The sequence below is a fragment of the Nyctereutes procyonoides genome, unplaced genomic scaffold (assembly GCF_905146905.1).
Source record: "Nyctereutes procyonoides isolate TBG_1078 unplaced genomic scaffold, NYPRO_anot_genome, whole genome shotgun sequence".
Taxonomy (NCBI): Eukaryota; Metazoa; Chordata; class Mammalia; order Carnivora; family Canidae; genus Nyctereutes; species Nyctereutes procyonoides.
In genome coordinates this window covers 12,573,516-12,597,555 of record NW_026575051.1, presented here as the reverse complement: position 1 = coordinate 12,597,555, position 24,040 = coordinate 12,573,516, and the positions used below count along the sequence as shown (strand labels likewise).

Here is a 24,040-nt window from a genome sequence, read left to right as displayed (position 1 = left end):
GACCTGAGAAACTCACCCTATAGTGTTGTGTATGGCCATCGAGGATGAGGACCGTTGGGGTCATTGGGGTGTCCCTCTGCCCAGCCTGCTGGAGTGTTAGCCACAGAACAGCTGCTCAGGCCACTGAGTGGAATCAGAGTCTTGTTCCAAGCCAACTTTGGACAAGTCCTCCCCAACCCCTTTTCTGGGTCTCAACTTCCTCATCTATAAGAACATTAATTATAGTTAATTAAGTTCTTATTATGTGCCAAACACTGGGCTAAGGACTTTACACTTGTTTAAGTCTTAAAACAGCTCAAGGACACGGTATCATTATCCTCATGTAATAGAGGAGAAAGATGAGGGCCAGAGGTGACAAGAAATATATAGTTGGTTTCTTCTCCTGGCTCCTTGGAATTTTTTGAGTGATAATGGCATCTTTTGTTCTAATGAGGCCATTCCTGGAGGACTTCTGGATAGCCTCAGGATGGGGGCTGGTGGCCAGGAAGACCAAGCCATGACTAAAAGTCTAGAACTTTTAACCCAAGGAGAGAACAGGGGCTGGAGATTGAGTTAATAATCAATCATACTCCTGGGTGGGTGGGTGGGGTCTCCTTAAACACTCCTAAATGGGGGGGGGTGTTATTTTTTTATTATTTATTTTTTAAAATATTTTATTTATTTATTCATGAGGGACAGAGAGAGAGAGAGAGAGAGAGAGAGAGAGACAGAAAGAGAGGCAGAGACACAGGCAGAGGGAGAAGCAGGCTCCGTGCAGGGAGCCCGGTGCAGGACTCCATCCCGGGACTCCAGGATCAGGCCCTGGGCTGAAGGCGCGCTAAACCGCTGAGCCACCCGGGCTGCCCAATGGGGGGTTTAGAGAGTTTCTGGGTTGGTGAACCCGTTTATGGGCTAGGAGGGTGGTGCACCCCAACTCCACAGGGACAGAAGCTTGTATGCTTGGGACCTTCCTGATTTCACCCTATGTCCTTCCTCATCCGGCTATTCACCAGTATCCTTTAGCGCATCCTTTTGCAAGAAACAGATGAATGTAAGTAAACGTTTCCCTGAGTTCTCTGAGTTGTAGCAAATCGTAAAACCTGATGGAGGGGCTCATGGGATCCCTGACTGAGAGCTGGTTGGTCAGGAGCACAGGTGACAACGTGGGACTTGTGACTGGCGTCTGAAGTGGGGGCAGTTTGTGGGATGGTGCCCCTGGGGGTTCTGATGCTAACTTTAGGTAAACAGCGTCAGAACTGAATGGAATCGAAGCTCACCCAGGTGGTGCCTGGAGAACCGGAGAAATGGTTGGTGTGGAGAAAGCCTCCTTTCCCTCATTTGGTGTCAGACTGTTTTGTGTATAAGGACAACAGGTTTCCTGTTCAAGAGGTGTGATACAGGGCAGCCCCGGTGGCTCAGCGGTTTAGCGTCGCCTTCGGCCCAGAGTGCGATCCTGGAGTCCTGGGATTGAGTCCCACGTTGGGCTCCCTGCATGGAGCCTGCTTCTCCCTCTGCCTGTGTCTCTGCCTCTCTTTCTATGTCTCTCAGGAATAAAAAAAAAAAAAAAAAAAAAGAGAGGTGTGATACAGCTGATACAGCTGGCCCAACATCACCCAGCTGGTATGTGGCTGAGCTGGGATTTGAACCTAAATCCTCAGTTCTTGTCCATGATCTTCTGTTGGCTGTAAAGGGAGGAAGAGAAATGGACTCTGGGTCTCCCTGTGGCCTCCCTCCTCCTTCTGGGATTCCACCGTGACACCTTGCAATCCTTTCCAGCACTCTGCATGGAGCTGGACACCCAATCCTGGTTCAGGAAATGTTCGTCAGATGAGCAGATTGTAATTCCCTCTTTCTGACCTGGGTTCCGCCTGTGAGGAGGCACCGGGGCAGGGTCTGGGTGGGTGTGGGTGCCCTCCTCTATTCCGGTCTCCCTCCTTGGGGCTGTGCTCGTCCCAGCACCTGTGTTCTGTCTGCTGTTTGGGCATTATCTGGAGTTTCACAACTGGAAACACTTGAACCTGACTTTGTGCTTCATGAGGAGGTTAGGGGAGAAGACCCTATGAGGTGGGATTAGGGGAGACCTTGCCCCAAGAGAGGTGGAGGCATGCCAGGCAGGTGAGGAATTCAGGGGTCTAGGCTGAGGCCTGTCCAGGCCATGCTGTGCAGACAATGTGGCTTGCCAGGCAAAGTGGTGCTGTGTCTGCCCACTCATACAGAAAACAGGCTTTGGGGGTGCTGAGGGGCCTTCATGAACCAGGGTGCTTGGTTCAAGACCTTTCTTGGCTGCTGAAAGCACCCCCTCTAGGACCTACTCTGAATCAATACCACTGGTCACTCCCAAATGACCCAAAACACATCTGGTTTCTTTCTTCCTCGGCCTATGTTCCCAAGAACTGATCGGAGCCCCTGGGACCTTCAGAGGCCAACCCCAGGATGTTTCCCTGGTTGCCTACAGCCCCTGCAGACAACGCAACGCAGCTGGTTCTAACCTGGGCCTTTCACCACTTTGCTGCCCCTTAACCCAGGTCCCCAGCCTTATTTGGCCTTTTGGACTTTTCTGTCTGACCTAATGGTCCCCTCACTGCCCACTCCCCATTCCTAGCCTCAGAGCAGTTGATGGGAGTGTTTCTGATTTAATCCAACGACCCTAGGGAAGGCATTTGGTACCACGCTGACCACTTTGGACTTAATGAGTTCTTTCATTCCTCCTCTTTGGATGTCAACTTTCTTGGCTGAACAGTAAAAAGTTTGAATGGGCAATATGTCTTGATTTGAGGCTTCCATACCATCCTAAGATTTTTCTCATCCTTGTCCTAGCACCCCTAAATCCAAATTGTGGAGCAAGGGATATCACCTCTGTATGTCCTGGGTTCCTCATCTCGAAATTTGGGATAGGGCTTCTATGAGGACTCAGTCAACCCATAGAGGGTGGTAAGAAGGGTGCTGGACCTAGTGGGAGTTCATATCTGTCTCTGGGTTGCCCACTGGGCCCCAGGTACCTAGGATCAGTCTTGCTGCTGTGTCCCTGGTCCCCAGCTCAGGGCCTGGAGCATAGGAGGTGCTCAGAAGGGTTTCATGGAGGGATCAAGGGCCAGACTGCAGTTTGCAGCCTCTGGGGCCTGCTGTGTGTGTGTGTTCCCTGCTCCAAATTTGCAGCCAGTTTCTGCCCACCCACCGGCTGGCACTCTGCTCTCCAGCCCTGAGACTCTGGGGACTCCACTCGGAGGTCCACATTTCATAAGGCCGTGGATCTGTCATACATGTGAAGGCTAAGGCCTGGACCAAGCTGCCCACAGCTGGCCACCAGGGCCACTGTCCTTCCAAACTATGTTAATCAGGTAGGGGGCATCTCTCTGTAGCTTGGGGGTGGGTGAACCTCACACACAGACAGATCCCATTGCACATGCAGCATACACTGCATGTGACCATGTGGCTGAGTGGGCCTCTGGGGAGTGGGCTAGAGTGGACACAGGAAATTTCTTACAGAAGGTAGATTACAGGGGTGCCTGGGTGACTCAGTCAGTTAGGTATCTCCCTTTGGGTCGGATTGAGCCCAGAGTCAGGCTCCCTGCTTGGCGAGGAGTCCGCCTCTCCCTCTGCTCTTGTTCTCTAATAAATAAAATCTTAAAAAAAAAAAAAAAGGTAGATTACAGTAGAGCCTGGGGATGGGTAAGATTTGACTGGGCAGGAGAATTGTCTGGAAGGAGGCTTTTTGGGGAGGTCCTCAGGCACTCCTGAGGGGGAAGGGACAGGTTGGTTGGGGGCCTGGGCTGACTGAGATCCTCAGAAAGGCTTTTCCCAGACTCCTCCCAGGCCAGTAACCTCAGACAAACCCCTAGAGCCTCACTGAGCATCTGTAGAAAAACCATTTTCTGAAGAGAAAACCACACTGCTTTGGAATACTATTAATGGCTACAGCATTAATTATAGTTGGCATTTATTGGGTGTTTTCCCTGGGCCAGGTGCTGGGCCAAGGGGGCACTTGGCATATCCCATCTTATGGAAGACTCACAGCAAACCCATGTCTGACCTGGAGCAGACTCTCTGAGGAGTAAATGCCTTAAAACACATAATACAGTCACTTAGCCTAATTCCAGGCACATAATAACTGCTCAAGAAGCTGTAGCAACAATGACAACAAATAAGGATATTATTTGGTGGGCTACTGTGGCCCCACTTCCTTGCCTCTTCCCCTCCAGAACCACCTGCTGAGTCTTTTAGAAGCAACCCTCCCGGGATCTTCCTCCTTCAGGAAGCCTTCCTCCTGGGCCAGTGGGGAACCTGTGGTTTTGCATGGCCTTTCTCCCTGAATCTCTGTCCCACCTATCTGTGTGGCCCTTGATTCAGAATGTGGGTCTGTGTCCCATCCCAGTTTCCTCACAGCAGGGGCTGGGAGCTGACCAACTCCGAAGTGAACACAGCAGCCCCTCCTGCCTGAGACTCCCCCAAAGTCTCCTGCGCCCATTCTCTCCCTGGAGAAACTGAGGTCTGACACCATAAGTCTCTTGTCCAGGCACGGAACAGGTCCTCCAGATATAGAGGACCCTCCAGGGCAGCAGCACAAATCGGACACCTGCCTCAGAGCTTTTCTTTTCATTTTTATTTTAAAGGAAAAAAAAAAAACAGTGCAAAAACCCATTTTCCAGTGTCAGCCATGCCCACCCCCCACCCCTAGGTCACGTCCCTGGCTGGGGGCCTGACTCTTCCCCCCTCCACTCTGCAGCCCCTCCCCTCTCATGCAACCCACAGGGCTGGAGGCTCCACTTCTCTGGAGTGCCAGGACCCAGGGGGCTTGGGGGGAGGGAAGAACTAGGAGGGCAGCCCCTGGTCTGCCTGCCCCGCCCAGGTCTCCAGCCATGGCACCAGGTACCCCTCTTGGCTCTCAATAACCCTCTCCTGACCACACTACTCGCGTGGGGGGCACTGATCTGGGGAACCCTGTCCGCACCCCTCTTTGCCCCGGGTCCGGCTCGGGGCTTTCCTCACTGAGGTTGGGGGGGGTCCCTCCCTCCCTCCATGGTGGGGGAGAGTGGTGAAATCCCCAGGTTTAAATACCTTAATGAAAGCAGGGATGGGGGAGGAAGGGGCTTTAGATCTAATAAATTATTAGCGTTTTTTTTTTTTTTTTAGTGTCCGTGGGGGGCGGGTGGGGTGGGGGGCAGGGCGTGGCCTCCAGGGCCCCTCCCTCCCCTTACTGGTGAATCTCATTCTCTATGAGGCTGTCCTCATAAGACTGGAAGTCTGTGTCCGTGAGGCCATCAGGAGGCATCAGCAGCTCCTCATCTTGGGACGAGGACAACGGGGGCTCATCCCCCGAGCTCCCGGGAGCCCCATCCCCATCCCCGTCCACCTCTGAGTCCTGCAGCACCTGAGCGATGTATTTCTGGAGGGCAAAAGGGGTAGAGGGTGAGGAGGGACAGCTGCTCCTCATGGGGGGGGGGGGTTTCTCAGGGCCTCCAGGGAGCAGGATAGTGATCCCCCCGCCCCAGGAGGGGTGGGCAGCCCCCTAATGAAGCCAGATCTTTCCCTGGCCCCCTGGGGGCTGGAACAGGCTTGACTTTCTGGAGGACTGATGGGACCCCTGGCTTTGGGTTGAGCCTCGCTGGCAGGCTCCTCCCCACCAGGCCACCAGCCAGTGTACTCACCGCAGATTTCGGGACAGTGGCAGCAGTGGGGGGCCGACCGTTGCTTCTGGGGTCCACGGCATCTGTCTCTGTGTGCTCAATCTTGGGGTGCCCAGAATGAGTCAGGGAGTGGGGAGATGTCCTCACCCTCAGCTACGAGCAGGACCCCGTGCCTTCCTGACACCCTCGCTGCCCCTGCCCTCAGCTCCCACCCATCCCCCTGCTCCCCCTTGAGCTGCTGCCCTCAGTCCTCCCCTGCCCCCCTCGCCCCACACCTTGTAGTTGTGGGCACTGAGGTATTTGAAGTGTCCGAAGCAGACGTGGCAGAGACAGATGACGATGGTGATGACCAGGACCACGAATGTGAACATGGACGTGGGGGCTAGGAACCCTGGGGTGGGGGGGAAAGGATGGGGCTGCTACCTCTCCTCTGGGCACCCCCTCCAGGGGCCCACCACCCCACGTCTGCCGCCTTCTGAAAGTACTCTTGCATTCCTCTGTGCTGTGGCCTGACCTGGCTTCTCCTGGGCTCCTCGCCTGTGAACCTTGGGCCATCACAGCCCCTCCCCTGGCTTGCTCTGCCTTGACTCTGGACGGAGCCCCCCTCCCCCCTCCACCTGTCCCTGGTGCTCCCCATGGTGTGTGTGGATGGCAGGGGGGGAGGGGAGGTGGCCCTCACCCGTGCGCATGGTGGAGAAGAAGAGCAGCCAGAAAAGGCAGAGGATGGGTGCGGCCACCACCTGGTTCACAGCCCCTGAGTGGATCTTCTTGTCCAGCTTGGCCGGCAGGTAGGCGTAGTAGAGATTGTACCTGTCTACCAGGTGCTTCAGCAGCATGTACATGAGCCCTGGGGGAAGCCACATGGGCCCTGACCTCGGAACCTGTGACACCGGACCTGTGTGCCTGTCATGGCTCATCCTAGTCCTTCCAAGACGGCTGGGGGCTGGCTTCCCTCCTCTTGCCCCAGCCCCCAAACAGGACAGAGCCCCAGCCTGTCACAGGATCACACAATGTCAGTTTCCTCAGCTTCCCCACTTCCTTCCGCGGCCCCTCAGTGGAAATCCTATTAGAAGTCTATTCATATGAGTCAACAAGCTTCTCCTTGAAACCCTTGTTTTTTTCTCTACCCTGTCCCTTAACAGATGGGTATAAATTAGGTGGTAAGTTCTGTTTTCCTGGAGGCTTAGGGAATGGGAGCTTCTGAATGAGGACGAGGAGGTTAGTTTGGGAGTTTGGAACCTTCAGCAACCAGGGAGGGTGGTTAAGGGGTTAGGATGTTATGAGGGGGAAAGCAGAGGGCACCAGTGGGGTGACAGGTGCAGGGAAACTTTGTTAAATTTCAGAAGGAAGGGCTTGTTCAAGACGCGCAGCTTAGCTACAGTGGGGTATCTCCACGAGTGGCAAGAGCCCAACCCCACCCTGGAATCCAAAGGTCTTTCCTGAGCATATGGGATTGTGTCCAAGTGTACCCGCAGACCTTGTGTAGGTGTGAGTGTGTGTGGGCGTGCGCGAACACCTCTGTGGGTATGTGATGTGTATCCAAGTATATCAGTTGAGTGAAGGCACTTGGTGTGGATGAGTATGGCCATGTTGGGGTGACTTTGCCCAGGGGTCCAGCACAACAGCTGGGGCCAACCTGAGCTGAAATGGCTTTCCCCCTCCTCCCCCCAGGCCAGGCCCCAGACTGAGGCAGGGACCGGGCGGGAGGCCCGAGGGGCCGGTCTCCCAGCCGGGGCCCTGTCCACTCAGGGTGGCCTTCCTTACTAGAGTGAGGCAGGTGAGGTCCTGGGTCCCCCCGAGCAGGGCCCAGGTCCCGGCGCGGCGGTGCCTACCGAAGGGCACGATGATGGGGCAGGTGATACTGTAGGTCATGACCACCGTGAAGACGCACATCATCCAGGCGTAGGCTGCGCCAAACTGGAACTCGTAGGCCTGATGCTGGGGGGGAGATGGGCAGGAGGGTGGCTCAGGGAGGGGAGGGACAGACTGGAAGGGTGCAGGGCAGGTGGGAGGGGGCGGGGGGCTACGAATGAAGCCATGGGGGAAAGGAACCCGATATCTAGGGTGGGGCAGGGGAAAGGAGATGGAAAGAGGGGCTGTGGCTGAGATGGGGTTAGGGTGGGTACAGTGACGGGTCATGGGTGAGGAGAACCTTTGAGAGATCGGGGGCTGGCAGGTGGGTAGGCCTGGGGATGGGATGCCGAGAGCCCTTGTACGGGGTTAGGGCGCACAGACCCTAGGTCTAGGGACCCGGACCTCCCCCAACTCCCATCAGAACACTAGACTGTCAGGACTGGCAGGGGCCTTCAGGGTTGTCTATATTGATCCATCACTGCCCATACGGGAAGGCTGAGGCTCCAGATAGGAAGGGGCTAGCGCAGGGCCACGGAACCGGGTCCCCCAAGTTCCAGCACCCCTGAGTCCCCACACCCTAGCATGGCTGCCGCTGTTCCTGGTTGGGCCCACCAGGGGGCGCTGCGCGGGCCGCGGCGGCCCCAGGCGGCCATACCCGCTTCACGTTGCGCCTCTCCGCGGCAGAGCGCGCCAGGCAGAGCCGGATCATGTACATGAGCAGGCCCGGGATGCGCAGCAGGTCCATGGCGTTGCCGATAAAGGCTGAGGCAATGACGTAGTTCACGAAGAAAGCGCCGTTGTCGGGCAGGAACACGCACCTGCAGGCACCAAGTGCTCCAGCACTGCACCCTTGGGTGACCCAGTGGCTGCCTACCCACTGCCAGCACAGCAGCACACCACACCTTCACCCTCGACGTGCCTTCCTTCGTGGGGACACCCCAGCTCAGCTCTTAAGCGCCCGTGTCCCAGTCCCCCCAGGGTGTGAGCCCCAGGAGCAGATGTCAGAGTGTCAACAGACACCTTCAATGCCCTCAGAGTGAGCAGATAGAATCTGAGAGTGTGAGCCCAGGAGGGGTCTCCTAGAACTTGTATCCTAGGAAGACCCATGGAGAGTGCTCCACATCCCTAGGGCCACCAGTGTTCAGGGTATGACTGCCTGAGATCCCCACAGACAACCCCCATGAGACCCTCAAAGACCCCTAAGGGTGTGAGCCCTAGGAATACCCAGAAAGTACTCCCTTCGACCTTAAATTCATTCACAGCTACCCTCCAGAATGTGAGCCTCAGACAACTCCAGAACATAAGCCCCACAGACCCTTCTTCAAAGATCTTCAAGGTGGGGAGCCCAAGAACCTTTGTCAATGCCTGTGACACCCCAAACGTGAAATTATCACAGATGGCCTAAAGCAAGACCCCTTGAGCTTGTGCCCACACATATAGCCATGGTAAGTGGCCCTCCATCCTCCTGACCCCAAACAGCCTCACTGGGCTGTTTATAGGTACCCCATAAATACCCCAAGTATGAGCCCCAGAGTCCCCTGTAAATACTCCAGAGTTGTAAGCCCAAGAGATCCATAGATACTGAAAGGTATCCATGGATATCCATGGGCTCCAGGGACCTTCAGGGATAACCCCCAAGTCACTCCCAAACTATGACCAAGATCCTATTACAGACACCTTTTCAAACATCTTGGGTGAAACTTGACTCCTAGAGTGAGTCCCAGAGTACAAGCTCTATAGGCTCTCACAGAAATCCCCCAGTGTGGGTCCCAAAGCCCTCAGTGTACCCTGAAGGTGACCTCCAGAGGGGTTCCCAGAGAATGAGCCCCAACACAGACCCCAGGGACACTTCCATGTCCACAACCGAGCACTGTGATGTAATCTTCGGGATGACCCCACCACACCATGTGAGTACCCCCCTCCCTGCAGCAGGGTGGGAAGCTTTGCAGCACCCTCCCATGGGGGAAGGCGGTGTGTCTCAGGCATGCCCACCCGTCTTCTGGTCTCTTTCCCTGGGGCCCAGGTCACTCACTCAAACCGAATAGCTGCCTCAGCCAAGAATTTCTTGTCAAAGAGCCAGCGGAAGAAGAGGTCCAGGCTAGAGAGGAGGAGTGGAGAGATATATGTGTGAGGGCCTGGAATGGCCCAGAATACCAGGGGAGGAGTTGTCTAGTCCATGAGCCTCTGGGGATGCCCCCGCAGACGTGGGTCCCCCAGCTCTGTAAGGGAAGTGGGAGCTCCCCTTGCCCATCCATCCACCCCCCAACCCCAGCTCCCATCCCATCCTCTGCAACCCACCTGCTCAGTCCCAGCGAGGGCAGAAGCAGCACCATGAAGATGAGGAAGGTGTAGCACTTGTGCATGGTGGTCCTGTTCTCCCCGGAGCTGGGGCAGGGGGCACGGGGCTCAGGTCAGGTGAGCCAGCCCCCCTGCCTGTTCCGCCAGCCAGTATGGTGTCCCAGGCTGCTCTGCTGGGATGGGGGCCTCCTGGTGGGAGCATGCTGGCCAGCCTCCCTTCCCTGACAGCTCTGGGACTCCCTGGGGCAGGGAAGCCAAAGGGGCAAGGGCTGCCCAGTAGGGATGACCATACACCTAGGAGGGCCAGTGTGCAGGGCGTGTGAGGCCACTCACCGTGTCCAGTGAGCTTCGAAGAAGGCTGAGTAGTAGACAATGGTGGGGAGCAGGGCCGAGAAGCACCACAGCAGCAGGGTGGGGAAGAACTGAGTGATGATGGGATTCTGCAGAGGGGCACAAGGGGACCTATCAGGTGGGGGGCGGTCTAGTGGGCCCCAGTCTGACTGGCTTTGCTTACCTGCCCCCTTCCCTGCTAAGCCCAGGCCCCATGGCTCCCAGGGCCCCGTGGCAGAAGTCCAGAACCCGTGCAGGACCGAGGCGAAGGTGGGAGCCGGGGTCATGAGGACCACTGCAGGGTGAGTAACGCTAGTGGTTAGCATTTCCTGAGTACCTCCTAAGTGCCAGGCACAGATCCTGGGCTTTACATGTGTGGATGTCACAACAACACTATTACCCTCCTTTACAGATGAGCGAACTAAGGCAAAAAGAGATATAGTAGGTTACCTGGCTCATAAGCAGTGGGGTGGGGATGTGAACCTGGGCAGACTGGGTCTGATATATTTTGCTCTTATCACTCAGTAATTTTCAAACTGTCTGACTTTGGACCTTGAGGCCCCAAGGAGGTATGCCATGTGCATGGCAGGAGGGGTGAGGGAAGAGCTGGTGTAAGTGACCCTCACTCTACTGCCATCTGAGCAGACTTGCTTTTCCACACTGGGTTTCATGTAAAAGTCTATTCAATAGGGACGCCTGGGTGACTCAGCGGTTGAGTGCCTCTCTTTGGCCTAGGGCGTGATCCTGGGGTCGCATAATCAAGTCCTGCATTGGGCTCCCTGCATGGAGCCTGCTTCTCTCTCTGCCTGTGTCTCTGCCCCTCTCTCTGTGTCTCTCATGAATAAATAAAATCTTAAAAAAAAAAAAAGAGTCTGTTCAATAAAGGCATCAGAATCTAAGTTGGGAAGCCAATAATGGAGTCTGAACCTCCATTCTTCTGTTGGGGAGACGGGGTGGGGGGATGAGGAGAAGGGGCTTGTCTGAGGTCACATGGTCAGTTAAAACCGGCCCTGGGCTCTCTCTCTTCCCAGGTGTCTCTCTAGGTGTGTGCAAACCCACGGGTGGTCTTGCTAGAGGGAAGGCAGCACGGAGCTCAAGGGATGTTCATAGGGGGCTCCGCAGCCCATGGTTGTGTGGGAATTCTGGGTGGGGCTGGGCTGGGCAGGAGGGCATTCTGGCTTCCCCCTAAAGAGGGATTCGAGGCCTGGCATCTGTATCTCGTGAGACAGCATGGAGGGGTGGGGCGGGGCGGGGTGGGCATGGGCCTCACATTGAGGTACTCCACGGGCTTGGTGACGTTGAACTTGTCCATAGTGGTGATGATGATGGCCGGGGTGGTGAGGAAGAAGAGGAGGATGAAGAGGACAACATTGATGACCAGGCAGCGCAGCCACCAGATGAAGCCTCGGATGGAGAGGTGTTCCCTGGGAAGGCAGGGGAGAGGGACACCTTGGACTCCCCCCTTTCCTCCCTGTACCCGCTGGAGCCAGCAGGCCCCATGAAGCCTGCCCCTGCCACCCTGTTGTGCTCACCAGTAGATGTTCTGGGGGTCGGGGGCATAAGATACGGTCCAGTTGGAGATGTGCAGGGACTCGCTGCAGGATGAGGAGCGTGGCTCCCCGCGGCAGGTGCAGCCCTGGCACTTACACACATTGAAGTCCTTCAGGATGCTGGGGGATGGGCACTGGTTACTGTGGCACCAGCCGCTGGGGGCCCCCCTGCCAATAGCTGGCCATGAGCGCAAGGACCCAGGAGCCCCGGCTGGCTGGTCACTGGGGGGCAAGGACTGGGATGGGCAGGCAGGGCAGGGGCTCACATGGCGGTGATGGTCTCATTGTGGAAGGTGACAAAGGCCATGCCAAGAGGCTTCTCGTTCACCTTCTCCTTCTCCCGCTTGTAGTCCTCCTTCAGTTTCTGTTCCAGCTTCGTATAGTACTCAATAGCCTCCACCTGTCGAGGGCAAGCGAGGCAAGGGCTCTGGGCAGAGAGCCAGGCTGGTCCCCGGTACTACACCACTTTCAGCTTTCTATGTGTTAACCCTCCTGACAATCCCAAGGAAGGTACAATTAGCCCTGTCTTAGAGAGGAAGAAACTGAGGGACGGAGCAGTCAAGACACTCGCCTAAAGCCACAGAGCTGGCAAATACAGCACAACACTGTTCTCTTGACTGACCTCTTCTGATTTGGGGCTTGAAAACTTGGCCACTGTTGGGATAGGGACAAACCCAATGGGGGAACTGGGGCTTCAAGGGCTGTAGGAACAGCTGGGGATCTGCTGAGGGCGGTGCTGCACTCTGCTCTCAGTCCTGGCCGCCCCCCATCCTGGCGTGGCCTTGCCTGCTCTGGGAGTCTGTTTACTTTTGGTTGTTTATCTGCAAGGGCCGTTTATGTGTGTTCCTGGGGGTCGTGGGACATACACCTGGAGTGTCTGCCTCTACTGTGACCTGTCTTCCCAGGATCTGTCCGACTCCTCCCTATACCCAGCAGGAGCTCTGGCGGCTGGAGATCACCTCATACCTGCTCACAGCCTCGCACCACACAACAGCAGAGGTGGCCACAGGGCTTGGGGTTGATCATGGTGGGGACATTCTCTTTGCTCTGGAGGTTTGTGAAGTAGAGCTTTCCCCGCTCGGCCTTCTTCCTGTGAGAACCAGGCGCCCAATCACCCGCCGCCCAGCTGGGACTGCGAATGACTGGAAGGAAGGGTCGGAGCTTGGCTCAGGGGTCATCTAGGTCCACTCCCTAAGGACAGGGGGGTGAGCTTGGAATGCATGGTTCAGATATGTCCCCATTCAAGAGTCTTCCCACCCATCCCTTGAGGGCCAAAAATTCTTCCTATGGTTTGACCTAAATTTCTTATACTGTAGCTAGAGAAGGGGATGTCCTCAGATGAGGTGGGGATGGTGGACACCTTGCCTCTTGCAACAAACTCGAATCTCCAGGGCTTGCTCTTTCCAGAGCTGAACTGACAGGCACTCCAGGGGTCGAATTAAAATCACATGCCCTGGGAAAAACCTGGAAGGGGAGCCAGGTTCCTGTGGCAGCCAGGATGCCCTCCACAATAGGCAGGGGTCCCTCCAGGGTCATCCCCCCATTACCTCTCTGCATCGAGGAACATAAGGCGAGCCACATTGTAACACGGGCGAGCTTCAAGAACCGTGCAGTTGGGATAGGCCTCCCTGAAACACAGTCCACCATCATCTTCTGCAGGGCCTCTGCCCAACAGCGCCCCCTCCCGACTTGCAGCCATGACCTCATCACCTTTAAGACATACATCCCCAATTCAAGCTCCCTCTCTCTGGTCTACAAAAATGGGAGTTCCATATGAATAAACCTTTGAAATTCCTCCCCATGTTTATGTGAGTAGCGGGAGGAAATAGGAGGGCACGGGGACTTTGCACACACCTTAATGACCTGGGATGACTGTATACCTGCGTGGTGCTAGGGAGGCCAAGGCTGGGGGCTGATTCCGTGTCCAAGCTCTAAACTTCCAGTTGAGAGAAATTGTTTCTACTCATGACTTGTTCTCTTAACCCTGTTTCCAGAATACCTGGTTACAGACCAACACAGCCTTGACCATGAACTGACTACAACTCACCCATAGCCCAGTCTACAGAATGACTCCTGCCCCAAGACTGACCAAAGACTAATCCTGAACCCTGACCTGAAACTGACCCTTTACCTCGATCCAAATCACCCATAACCTAGACCCAAGACTGACCTAACCCTGACCTGAAATTGACCTTAATCTTGCCTTGAAATTGAGCAGAGGGAAACTGTGACTCAGTACTGGTACCTGGCAGGACTCGAGAGGTGCTTGTTGATGGAAGGAGCAGTTCCTTCTTACTTTTCATCACACACTGCTCCCTCCCTGCTCTCTAATCTAGACTGAGCCACATCTCTTTTTTTTTTTTTTCCTAAGATTTTATTTATTTATTCATGAGAGACACAGAGAGGCAGAGACATAGGCAGAGGGAGAAGCAGGCCTCTGCAGGGAGCTTAATGCAGGACTTGATCCCAGGACCCTGGGATTAAGACCTGAGCAAAAGGCAGATCCTCAACCACTGAGCCACCCAGTTGTCCCTGAGCCTTATCTTTTAAAAAAAACTTTTTAGGGGCACGTGGGTGGCTCAGTTGGTTAAGCATCTGCCTTTGGTTCAGGACATGATGTCAGGGTCCTGGGATTGAGCCTCATGTTGGGCTCCCTGGCTTGTGGGGAGTCTGCTTCCCCCTCCTTTCTCCCCCTTCTTTGTTCCCCATCCCCCCAAATGAATAAATAAAATCTTAAAAAAAAAACTTTTTCATAAAGAACCACCAAGTGTCACAGAGGTATAAGATCTAGTTCTAAAGTAACAATATGGACCATGCAAATCCATGAGAATTTGGAAACTTCAATCTGGGATGGGGTCCTTGAAATGCACTGTAGACCTGTTGCTGTGTTGTTCCAACTATTTTAGGGTTCTTCTTCAGAAGGACCTTCAGCCCTGTGGCAGGCTGAGCCCTCATTCTCACCCAACTAATCCCTAACCCCTTAATCCCCACCATGCAGGCTTTCTGATTTTGCATACAGGATCTTCCCTAGTTCTGCTGGGGCAGCCTTCCAATCCAGACAGACCCCCAGACTTGGATCACAAACCCTACTCATCCATCACCATATATCAAGCCTGGGCCAACAGCTTAGACACAGTAGGTGCTCAATAAACATGTGCGGAACGAATGGATCAATGAGATGATTGCTCCCTGATACTCAACTCCTTGGGGATATTCTCCAAGCTCCAATTAGGACTATAGTCTCCCCCACTCCTGTTCAAAGGCTGACCACTAATTTTAATTACAGTTTGCTTCCTAAACGAAACCACAGACTGACCCCTGAAACAGAAAGCCTCAACCACGAACTCCCCACAGGTACCCATCAGGTCTGGTATGAAGTAGGTGAATGACAAATGTGTGCTGAATGGATGCTTGGGTAGCAGGGTTCACTTCCTCATGGCATGCAGGGCCCTGTCAGAGACCCCCTGCCCACCCCAATGTTTCCCCAATGGAAACACACCTCTTCCTGACTCTACTCTGTTTCTCTCACTGCTTTGGTTTTCTTCTTGGCACCTGCCCCTGCTTGACATGGTGTCTATTACTCATTCATTTGTTTCTTATCTGCCTCGCCCACCAGAATGTGAGCCAATGAGGGCAGAAGCTTTTTCTTTTTTTGTTTACTGCTGTAACCCCAGCTCCTACTCCGGTGTAGGCACACGCCAGGTACTCAGTAAGTATTTGTTATTAAAGGCTTACCAGTACAAGCTGACAACTGATCCCAACAGGACAGTCATATTAAGATGTTGCCTAATTCTGAGCACACACTGTCCTTAATCCTGACCCAGACTGCCCCCTAATGCCGATCACAGCTTGGACTCCAGATAGGATCCCAAGTCATTCTCCTACCGACCGAGGATGATCTAAATTTGATTTCTGTTCTTTAACTTCTATGAGGGTCTGGCCTGTTTCTAATTTGTTAATGCTTGGGGTATAAAAGGTGACAATAAATGCATGTGGAACAAATGAGTATCCATTCACTATTGCGGATCACAAACCACTCATTTACCTGCAACAAAGGGGTCTGTGATCTGAACCTGACCAGAAACTGACTCTCGATCCTGTTCTGATCCAGGCCAACTGACAGTGGATCTAGACCTCACTGAGTCCTTGATCCTGACCACCAATGTCCCTTATCAGGGCCACTGGCCAACTCCTTTTTTTTTTTTTATTTTTATTTACGATAGTCATACAGAGAGAGAGAGAGGCAGAGACACAGGCAGAGGGAGACACATTCACCAGGAGCCTGACGTGGGATTCGATCCCGGGTCTCCAGGATCGCGCCCTGGGCCAAAGGCAGGCGCCAAACCGCTGCGCCACCCAGGGATCCCCACTGGCCAACTCCTAATTCTGGTCACAGACCAACCTCAGACCAAACTCTGATCAGACCTTGCATCAGCTCCTAATGCTAACTGCCACCATGTGAATCCCGTGAGTGCTCAATGATCTTTCATTTATTTCTAGGGTCCCAGGGCTCACCACAGTGACTTAGCCCTAATATTGTTTGAAAAAGTCTGCTGAGTGTACAGATGAACGTATGACAGGATCCCTAATCCTGTACATGCACTGTTCCAACCACCTGGCACTTCCGGAGATGTATACTCCCCTCTCCACAAAACAACTCCAGAGGTGAAAAGAGCCTCAGGGAACATGTAGCTCAGGTTTTCAGGCTCCCTCAGGACCCAGTGAAAGCCAAGGAGCTCCCCTCTGCCAGTCTGCACACAAACCCCAGCATGTCACATAAAAGTTTGAAGCCACACATCTCAAGGGGCCTATGGACCCTGGTCAACAACCCATGACCCAGTTCAAGCCAGGAGGGGAGATGGGCATGGGAGGGGGTGGATATGACACACACTTTTCTCACTTTGCAAGTATTTCTTGTATTTCCCCTGTTCTTGCAGAGGCCTAACACCCAGCCCAGGTGCCAGAATGCCCTGGACTCATGTTATTCTTCTGTGTTCTCACCTCCACCCCCACTGCAGCCCCAGACCTTGGTGGGAAGGCGTGAGAAGTCTGAGGGGCTGGATAGCAAAGGAGGGCCCTTGGAACCTGGGCTTGGGGTAGGAGTGGCCACTCACTCAAAATGCTTCTTGATCTTTTCTGACTCTGCATATTTGGAGATTCCATTGATGAAGAGGGTCCGCTTCACCTGGGGGTGAGAGGGGAGTGGGTTTGCCTTCCAGAGGAGGAGGCTTGAGAATGCTAGGAGAGTGTGGGGCACAGTGAGTTCAATGGGTGGGAGGAGGCCTTAGGAGTAAGCCAGGTGCCAGAGAAAGCAGGGAGAGGAAAAAAAAACAAAACAAAACAGAATAAAAGCAAGCAAGCAAGCAAGCAAGCAGGGAGAGTAGATCTAAATGAAATCAGGCAGCAAGCTTAATCAAAGAGCCATTTGGCCCCTTGATCCCAAGGGGGTCATTGAGGAACAGGGAAGGGGGAACAACTCTCTGATCCTTGGGCCATGAGGACTGGGCACAGTGGCTGGCATGGAGCGAGTGCTCTGTGCTGAGTTGGGAGATGAATGCAGACAGGGCATGTCACTGCCATAGCATCATCACAGCTGTTTCCTGAAGGCCAGGCACAGCATGGGTGCTTCCCACTGACCTTAGGAAGGTTCTATTGTCTCATTTTAAAGATGAGGAAGCCAAGGCTTGGGGAGGCAACTTAACGTGCAGCATAGCATTTTTTTTTTTAAGATTTTATTTATGAGAGAGAGAGAGAGAGAGAGGCAGAGACACAGGCAGAGGGGGAAGCAGGCTCCATGCTGAGAACCCAACGTGGGACTCGATCCCGGGTCTCCAGGATCACGCCCTGGACCGAAGGCGGCGCTAAACCACTGAGCCACCCGGGCTGCCCAACAGCATAGGGGTTCTTGAGCTGCTGAGCCAGGACTGGAACCCAGGTGCCCCCCCCCCCCCCGTGCTGACACCCCTAGAGGCTGAGGCAAGCAAGGCCCGGAGGGAAGGGAGGAGGCTGGGGGCGGGCTATACTGGCCCCCCTACTCCACTCACCAGGTCGTCCTCCTTGTAGCGCATCTTGGAGGTGTGTCTACGCATGCTGTAGACGGTGAGCAGCAGGTACAGGAAGGCGAAGGAGGTGTGCAGCCATAGCAGGTTGTTCCTGGGTGTGGCACAGGAGTACATGGACCCACCCTCAGACAACTCGCAACCTCCCAGTGTGAATTCAGCCTGGTGCGGGGCCCCTCTCCTGCCACCTATCTTCTGGGACTGACCCCCTTACAGGGCAGGGCCCATACTCTGTATAGTCGAGGCCCCAAGATTATTTGGCTGCAGTTGAAATGTCCCCAGGAGGTCATCTCTTCCTGCCTTGCCTACAGGCTACACTGTCCCCCAATTATCCTGTCATCTTTTCCTGGACTGTGGTTACACGGCTGCTTCTTTATCTGGGCATCCCCAGGCACACCCAGCAGACATCCACCTCCTCTGTCTCTAATCCAAGTCACCTTTGCAACCTCAGGCACCTCTCCCCCAGCACTCCCCTTGCATCCGTATTATGGCTGGACTGTGGCGCAGACCCTGACCTCACCAACCGGCTTCCCAACCTTACCCTGATTTCAGGTTGGCAATGGTGGTTCTCCCGAAGCTGTAGGCATTGTTCTCTGGGGAGGGCAGGAAGAAGAGGAGGGGGAGGACAACACTGGGGTCAGGACACGTGTCCTCCTGCCCCTTCTCCCCTGCCCCGCCCTCCCCATCCTGGCCCTCACTGACCCAGCAGGTCCCCTGAGAAGTTGACAGGCAGCACGATGCCCACAGAGAGGACACCCACGACGACCAGCAGCCCGATGATGTGCCGCTGGAAGGACAGGTAGTGCACAGCATCACCCCCACATTTGTCCCGGATCTCATCGTCCCTGCAGGCACGAGGTGGCAGAGGAGCCAGGTGAGGGCCCGGGCAGCAGAGGGACCAGGGTTTGCCTGCCTTGCCCGCCCCCACCTCATAGCCACCCTAGCCCCTGCCAGTCTGGCAGCAGTATGGGGGTACAGTGGGTCTCTGGGCCCCCTTTCTGGGAGGGGAGGGATGAGAAAGGGAGAGGGAAGGCGAGGGAAAGGAGAAGAGAGAGAGAGAGGAAGGGAACAGGGGCAAAAGGGAAGACTGCAGAGAGATGAAGAAAGTGTGAGAAAGGTTGAGAAGAGAGAATATGGAAAAGAAGGGTGAAGAGGAAGAAAGGCAAGTTGATGGGGGAGGGAGGACCGTGGTTGGGGACGCAGTGGTGCCTTATGGGTGCTGGAGAAGCGCATACATGGTGCACCTGGGCAGGGGCCCCAGGGGCTGGGGTGAGGGCAGTGGCAGTGCTGACCTGTCCGGGCTTCCTGCCTCTCTCAGCGCTCACTGCCTGCCTGCTGCACTCTGGCTCGATCTCCTGACTTCTGCCTGCTGGATACTGGCTCCTGCCTGTGGCTGGCTGGCTGCTCCCAGCTTGCCTGCTGCCCCCACCCGCTGGCTGCACCCAGGCTCTGAGGTGGGGGGCTCCAGCCTCTGCCCTCATGGGGTGGCAGGGGCATGGAGAGCCAAGGGCAGAGCGGGCCCGCCAGGCAGGGGGCAGCAACACAGGAGACTGTGGGGTAAAGTGAGGCCAGCTCGGGGAAAAACAGAGGCCAGGACTCCAGGGCCTGGCCTCTTGGAGGAGGGAGGAGGGTGCTGGGCTGGCTTAGGAGCGCTAAGGCCTTCATAGCTGCTGGCCTCTGGATTTTGTAGGGAAATGACAGGTTCTGAAGTTTCTCTGTTTCCTCTTTCCTTAGAGTCTGAAGACTGTTCACTTACTTTATCCTGAAGATGGCTGTCAGCCAGGAACAGAAACCCTGGAGGGACAGAGTGCTATCAGGTAGAGTTCTTACCCCACCAACCCAAACCTTCCTCCCCCCCTTGAATCCCACCCACCCCCTCCTCACGATCACCTCCAGGTTGGGGCCCATCTTGGCATAACTTCCACAACCCCCCAAAGAAAGTAGCTCATTCCAGAGGGGTAGAGGGAAAGTGCTAGCCCTCAAAGGAGAAAAGGACTAAGGCCAAACTGGCCTATCTGTGGATGCTCATGCTCAGAGCTGCAGGTCCCTGCAAAGAGCCAATGGGGCAGTGAAACCAGAGGAAAGCTTGAAGCTTTGTGGGTCAGGGTAAGGATGGGTGGGATTCAGGTTTCTAGGACGGGCAGTGGGGACCTCCAGACCTGTAGCTAACAAGAATTTGCCAACAGCAGAGAGCAGGCCAAGCTGCCTGAGTTCCTGCCACCTTTCTTCTAGTATACACCAGAGGGACCAGACCCCCGGTCTCCTTGAGCTGCAATCTCCTACCCTCAAGACCCCAGGTCTGACTTCAGACAGAGACCCCACTGAGAGCAAGGTGGAAATATATGGGGGAGGGGTAGGCAGAGAGAATCCTCCTCCACCTTCCTTCCAGGAGAAGGTCCAGGCTTAACACAGAATTGGGGAGAGAGGTGCTTTCCAGGTAAGATGCAGGACTGCTACCTGTTGCCAACATCACCTGAGTCTGGGGAACCATCTGGACACCTCTGGTGGGCAGAAGTGATACCTTTGTTTTGCTACTTACCAGTATGAGTCCAACTCAGGAAGCTGACAGGCTTCTTCAACTATGGCTCCTATAAGAACTGCTGTCCCCAGGGCCCCCAGCCCAAGTTGGGCTGACTGGAGCCATCTCAGGGCCTAAAGATTAGAGTTCTGTCCAGGACCCTGATCCTGGCAGGATGACAGGGGCCAGGCAGGTAATGCCAGAGTACTGGGTCTGACATGAATGAGGGTCTGGGCACTGCTGTGAACCACCAAGTACATGCCTTGTCTACAGGGGCCTCTGGCACTCAGCTCCCTTCTACAACTGGCCCCACCCAGCTAGGACTACCAGCTTGCAATCTCTGAGCAACAAAACGAATTCTAGGTTTTGCTACTTGGGCCAGAAAGGCCTGTTAGTACTTCTAAAACCCTGTCTAAGGGAAAGAGGCTCCTTGGGATTAACTGTGGAGACAGGCACAGAGTTCCATGTGGGACAGAGTTTGGGTTTCATGACGTTAGGTTGGTGCTAGCTTGGAGGTTAGAATGGAATACAGACCATCCAAGTTTGGGTGGTCATCTTGTGGCTCTTAGACATGCATTGCCCTTTGCTGAGGAGGTCACATTCCATAGGTCCTGACTCTGTATCACTGGAGGCTAAGGCTGCTGAGCCTCCTGCCCTGGAGGAGGAGTGGGTGGGTAACAAGTCTGCAGGGGGCAGGAGGGCACTCACATTGTCTCTTTGGTCAAAGTCGACGGAGCTGGAGACAGATGTGAGACGCTCATACCGGTCATGACTGTCCCCGTGCATAGCTGAAGCCACACTGGAGGTGGGGGAGGTGAGAAATCAGAGAGCCTGGTGAGTCTGAGCTCTTGGGGAGCAGGTCTGAAGTGAGGGGCTCCCACTCCAGAGCTCCAGGGGCTAGACAAGTCACAGAAAGCGCAGAGGCTGAAGCGGGGAGGGATGATTGCCTTCTCCCTGCCTCTTTCCTTCAGGGGACCTGGGGGGAACCAGTGCAGGTCAGAGAGTGAGGGGAGGAGGGTGTCTTCATCATCACCCCCTGGAGGTTGAACTAAGAATAGGAGCAGGGCCTGCAGTTCTGGAGCTGACCAGCAGGGGATGGGAGAGGAGGGCAAGAGAGCCAATATTATAAGCACAGGGCAGTGGGGTGCTGAAGTAAAGGATGGATTAGGAGAGCCCTGGTAGGGCTTGTGGGTATTGGGGGCTGGGTGATGTCTCTCAGTGGAGTCCCTACCCTCCCTCTGCCCTGACCCCAGCAGCTGCTGCAACTCCAGCGCCAGTCCTAGAGACAAGAGACCATGATGTGACACAGAAGGCCAGACTCGGGGCTCCTTGGGAAGCCCCCCTCCCAGGCCTCCAGAAGGGGTGAGCAGGGAACCCTGAAATACGAAGAACTAGTTGTTAGGGGATGGCAAGCCACTGGTGACACCCAATCTTGTCTCTGTGACCAACAAGTGAGTGTTCTGTAAGTGTCCAGGAGGACAGTCCCTCCTGCCCAGCTACCCAGAGAGCAGGGCATGTGAGGAGGGGCTTCTCCCAGGCTTAAAGCCAGAGGGAGAGATGGGGGAGTGAGGCAGAGACAAGTTGGGGAGCCCCTGCTCTGCGAAGCACACCGCCTGCGTTAATCCGAAACATGAGCCTGCAGAGGAGAAAACTGCAAAGAGAAACCAGTAACTTGGCAGGAAGAGAAGAGAAGCATGAGAGAAGAAAAGGGAAAGCTGGTTTAGTGGGGATGAGGGGGCAGGTGCCCCACATACTATTCTTGTTCCACTCGCTCCCTCTCCTGCTGCCGCCGACGCCTGGGGACAGAGAACAGACAGGGTTAACAGGGGTGGGGGAGGGTCCCTGCAGATTGGCAAATGACAGAGGCCCAACAGTAGGCCCTCATGTTCCCTCATGTCTGCTCTGGGACTGGTCCCTCTTCATCCCCCCAATAAAGGGGGATGAGAGAGGGCTGGTTCTTTCTTATCCCCGAGGAATGAGTGTGTGTATGAGTGTGTATGTGAGTGAATGAGTGTGTAGGGCTAAGGGAGAGTCCCAAAGTCTTACCTGTCAGCATCTGTCACCAAGGCCAGTCGCCCATAGTCCCAAGCCACTTTCCGGAGGATGGAGAACAGGAACAGCAGTGCCTGAGGGCAGAGAGAACGGTTGGCAGGTAGACAGACTGTCCGCCCAGCAGACTAGCCAGGAGGGCAGTGGTAGAGGGGCTAGGATCTTGTCTTACAAAGGGATGACCCTGGCTTGGGTGAATGATCAGAGGCCAGGCTTTTTGGTCTGGGTGATACGGACCCCTCCTGCAGTTAAGCCCCAGGGAGTGAGGGTCAGGTGGAAGAGTGGTTAGAGCTGCAGGTGTTAGCTAGCTGCGTCGAGGGTACAGATGCTAAGTGGGGGGTGATGGTGTGTGGGCACTCACAAGGAAGCACATGAAGTCAAGAGCCAGCACGGTGGGGACGCCCCCGAAGGGCAGGCCCTGCAGGACGGTGCTGCGGATTCGGGCACTGTAGCAGTAGTCCTTGGGGTTACTGTTGTTGAGGGCCGTGGTGCCCAGAGTGGCCAGAAGGAAGGGCAGCATGGCTGCTACTGCCGCATGGTCCTCCTGGGCAGAGAGCACAGTGGTCAGCTGCGCTGGTCCCCTCTTCCCTTCATGGCTCCCATCATGAGCATGAGGCGAGGGAGTGAGGGCAGATCACCCGGCAAGCCTGGGTGGGTGGAAGCACTGGCTTCTAGAGATAAGGGCCTGGGGAGGGGAGGGGTGAGTCACATGGATTTACCTTCATTGGCTGTAAGGCTGAGACCCCACCCTGGGTCTGGGGAACTCAGCCCAGATCTGGACTGGGGAGACTGGTTTTTCTAAGCTGGAAGTTGTGAGTCTCTAATGTCTACCTCCCACCACCTCCATACCACACACACACACACACTTTCATGCTTGCTTTCTCTTTCTCTTCCTCTCTCTCTGTGTCCCTGTCTCTGGCAACTGAGTATGAGGGAAGATGGGGAGAGGTCTTCGGCCTAAGGATTCAAGGCTAAGAGGTGGGGTCCAGAGGCCAGGGGAGGATGAGTCAGGAGCCAGCTAGCTCATCCTGATCTTCTCTTCCTACCTCTATTAGAAAAATGGCATGCTTTCATTTGCTTAGTTTTCAACTCTGTTAATCACTTTCTCAATACAATTAGCTTCTAAAAAAAAAAAGAAGAAAAAAAAAAAAGAGAGATTCAGCTTCAGAGCTGGCCCTCTGTGCTCAGAGTGAGGACCTGAGCACAGAGGGGTCAGAATGGGAAGTCAGTTAAAAAGTACACTTCTGGGTTTGTTACCTGCCTGGTCTCAGCTACTCCTGCCTACTCTCATTGCTTTTCTTCTGCCTTGGAAGGAGCTACACCCTCCTCCCCCCTCCAGCTTCCTCACCTCTCCAATTATCTCAGCACAGGGGTCACCTGAGTGGCATGAGGACTACAACTCCCAGAGTGCCCTGCTCCTGCCTCCGGAGCAGGGCAGGCTGGGAATGCCGTGCCCTCCAGAGAGCTTTTCCATTGGCAAAAGAAGCGGGAGTAGGCGGGGGCCTCTTAGCCTGCCCCAGCCCTGGACTGCCAGGGTAGTAGCCTCCTGCCCCGACCCCAGCGCTGCCCAGGCGGTCCAGCCCTACAGTCTGGGTGGCTGGGGCGGGGAGGAGGAGGAGGTAAGGGGCAGCCAGCCCAGATACCTGGATTCTGGAAGTGCCTGGGGACAAAGCCTAGCAGGGCTCTGGGGAGGCTCCCAGGGTGGAGGAGACACATGGCCGAGGCGCTGCTGCCCCACCCGCGTCCTACTGGGGGGCCCCTGGGGGCCCCTTCTGCCGA

General features: G+C 55.2%; 1 protein-coding gene across 2 annotated transcripts in view; it reads right to left on the bottom strand.

Annotated features, from left to right (window-relative positions):
* Window positions 1–5,138: 5,138 nt before the first annotated feature.
* TMEM63B (transmembrane protein 63B) overlaps window positions 5,139–24,040 on the bottom strand; it is a 24,742-nt gene continuing 5,840 nt past the window's right edge. For both annotated transcript variants that reach the window (XM_055330750.1, XM_055330748.1), the window contains exons 2-24: window positions 22,623–22,805; window positions 22,259–22,338; window positions 21,967–22,008; window positions 20,921–21,011; window positions 19,451–19,488; window positions 18,397–18,539; window positions 18,236–18,287; window positions 17,680–17,788; window positions 16,750–16,820; window positions 13,183–13,263; window positions 12,602–12,725; window positions 11,902–12,035; window positions 11,618–11,755; window positions 11,356–11,509; window positions 10,089–10,195; window positions 9,756–9,842; window positions 9,490–9,555; window positions 8,113–8,275; window positions 7,436–7,541; window positions 6,283–6,450; window positions 5,879–5,994; window positions 5,625–5,705; window positions 5,139–5,362 (exon numbers count right to left, since the gene is read on the bottom strand). In XM_055330750.1, the coding sequence (XP_055186725.1) occupies window positions 5,171–5,362; window positions 5,625–5,705; window positions 5,879–5,994; window positions 6,283–6,450; window positions 7,436–7,541; window positions 8,113–8,275; window positions 9,490–9,555; window positions 9,756–9,842; window positions 10,089–10,195; window positions 11,356–11,509; window positions 11,618–11,755; window positions 11,902–12,035; window positions 12,602–12,725; window positions 13,183–13,263; window positions 16,750–16,820; window positions 17,680–17,788; window positions 18,236–18,287; window positions 18,397–18,539; window positions 19,451–19,488; window positions 20,921–21,011; window positions 21,967–22,008; window positions 22,259–22,338; window positions 22,623–22,781 (2,502 nt within the window). In that variant the 5' untranslated portion in view covers window positions 22,782–22,805 and the 3' untranslated portion in view covers window positions 5,139–5,170. The remainder of the gene's footprint in view (window positions 5,363–5,624; window positions 5,706–5,878; window positions 5,995–6,282; window positions 6,451–7,435; window positions 7,542–8,112; window positions 8,276–9,489; window positions 9,556–9,755; window positions 9,843–10,088; window positions 10,196–11,355; window positions 11,510–11,617; window positions 11,756–11,901; window positions 12,036–12,601; window positions 12,726–13,182; window positions 13,264–16,749; window positions 16,821–17,679; window positions 17,789–18,235; window positions 18,288–18,396; window positions 18,540–19,450; window positions 19,489–20,920; window positions 21,012–21,966; window positions 22,009–22,258; window positions 22,339–22,622; window positions 22,806–24,040) is intronic.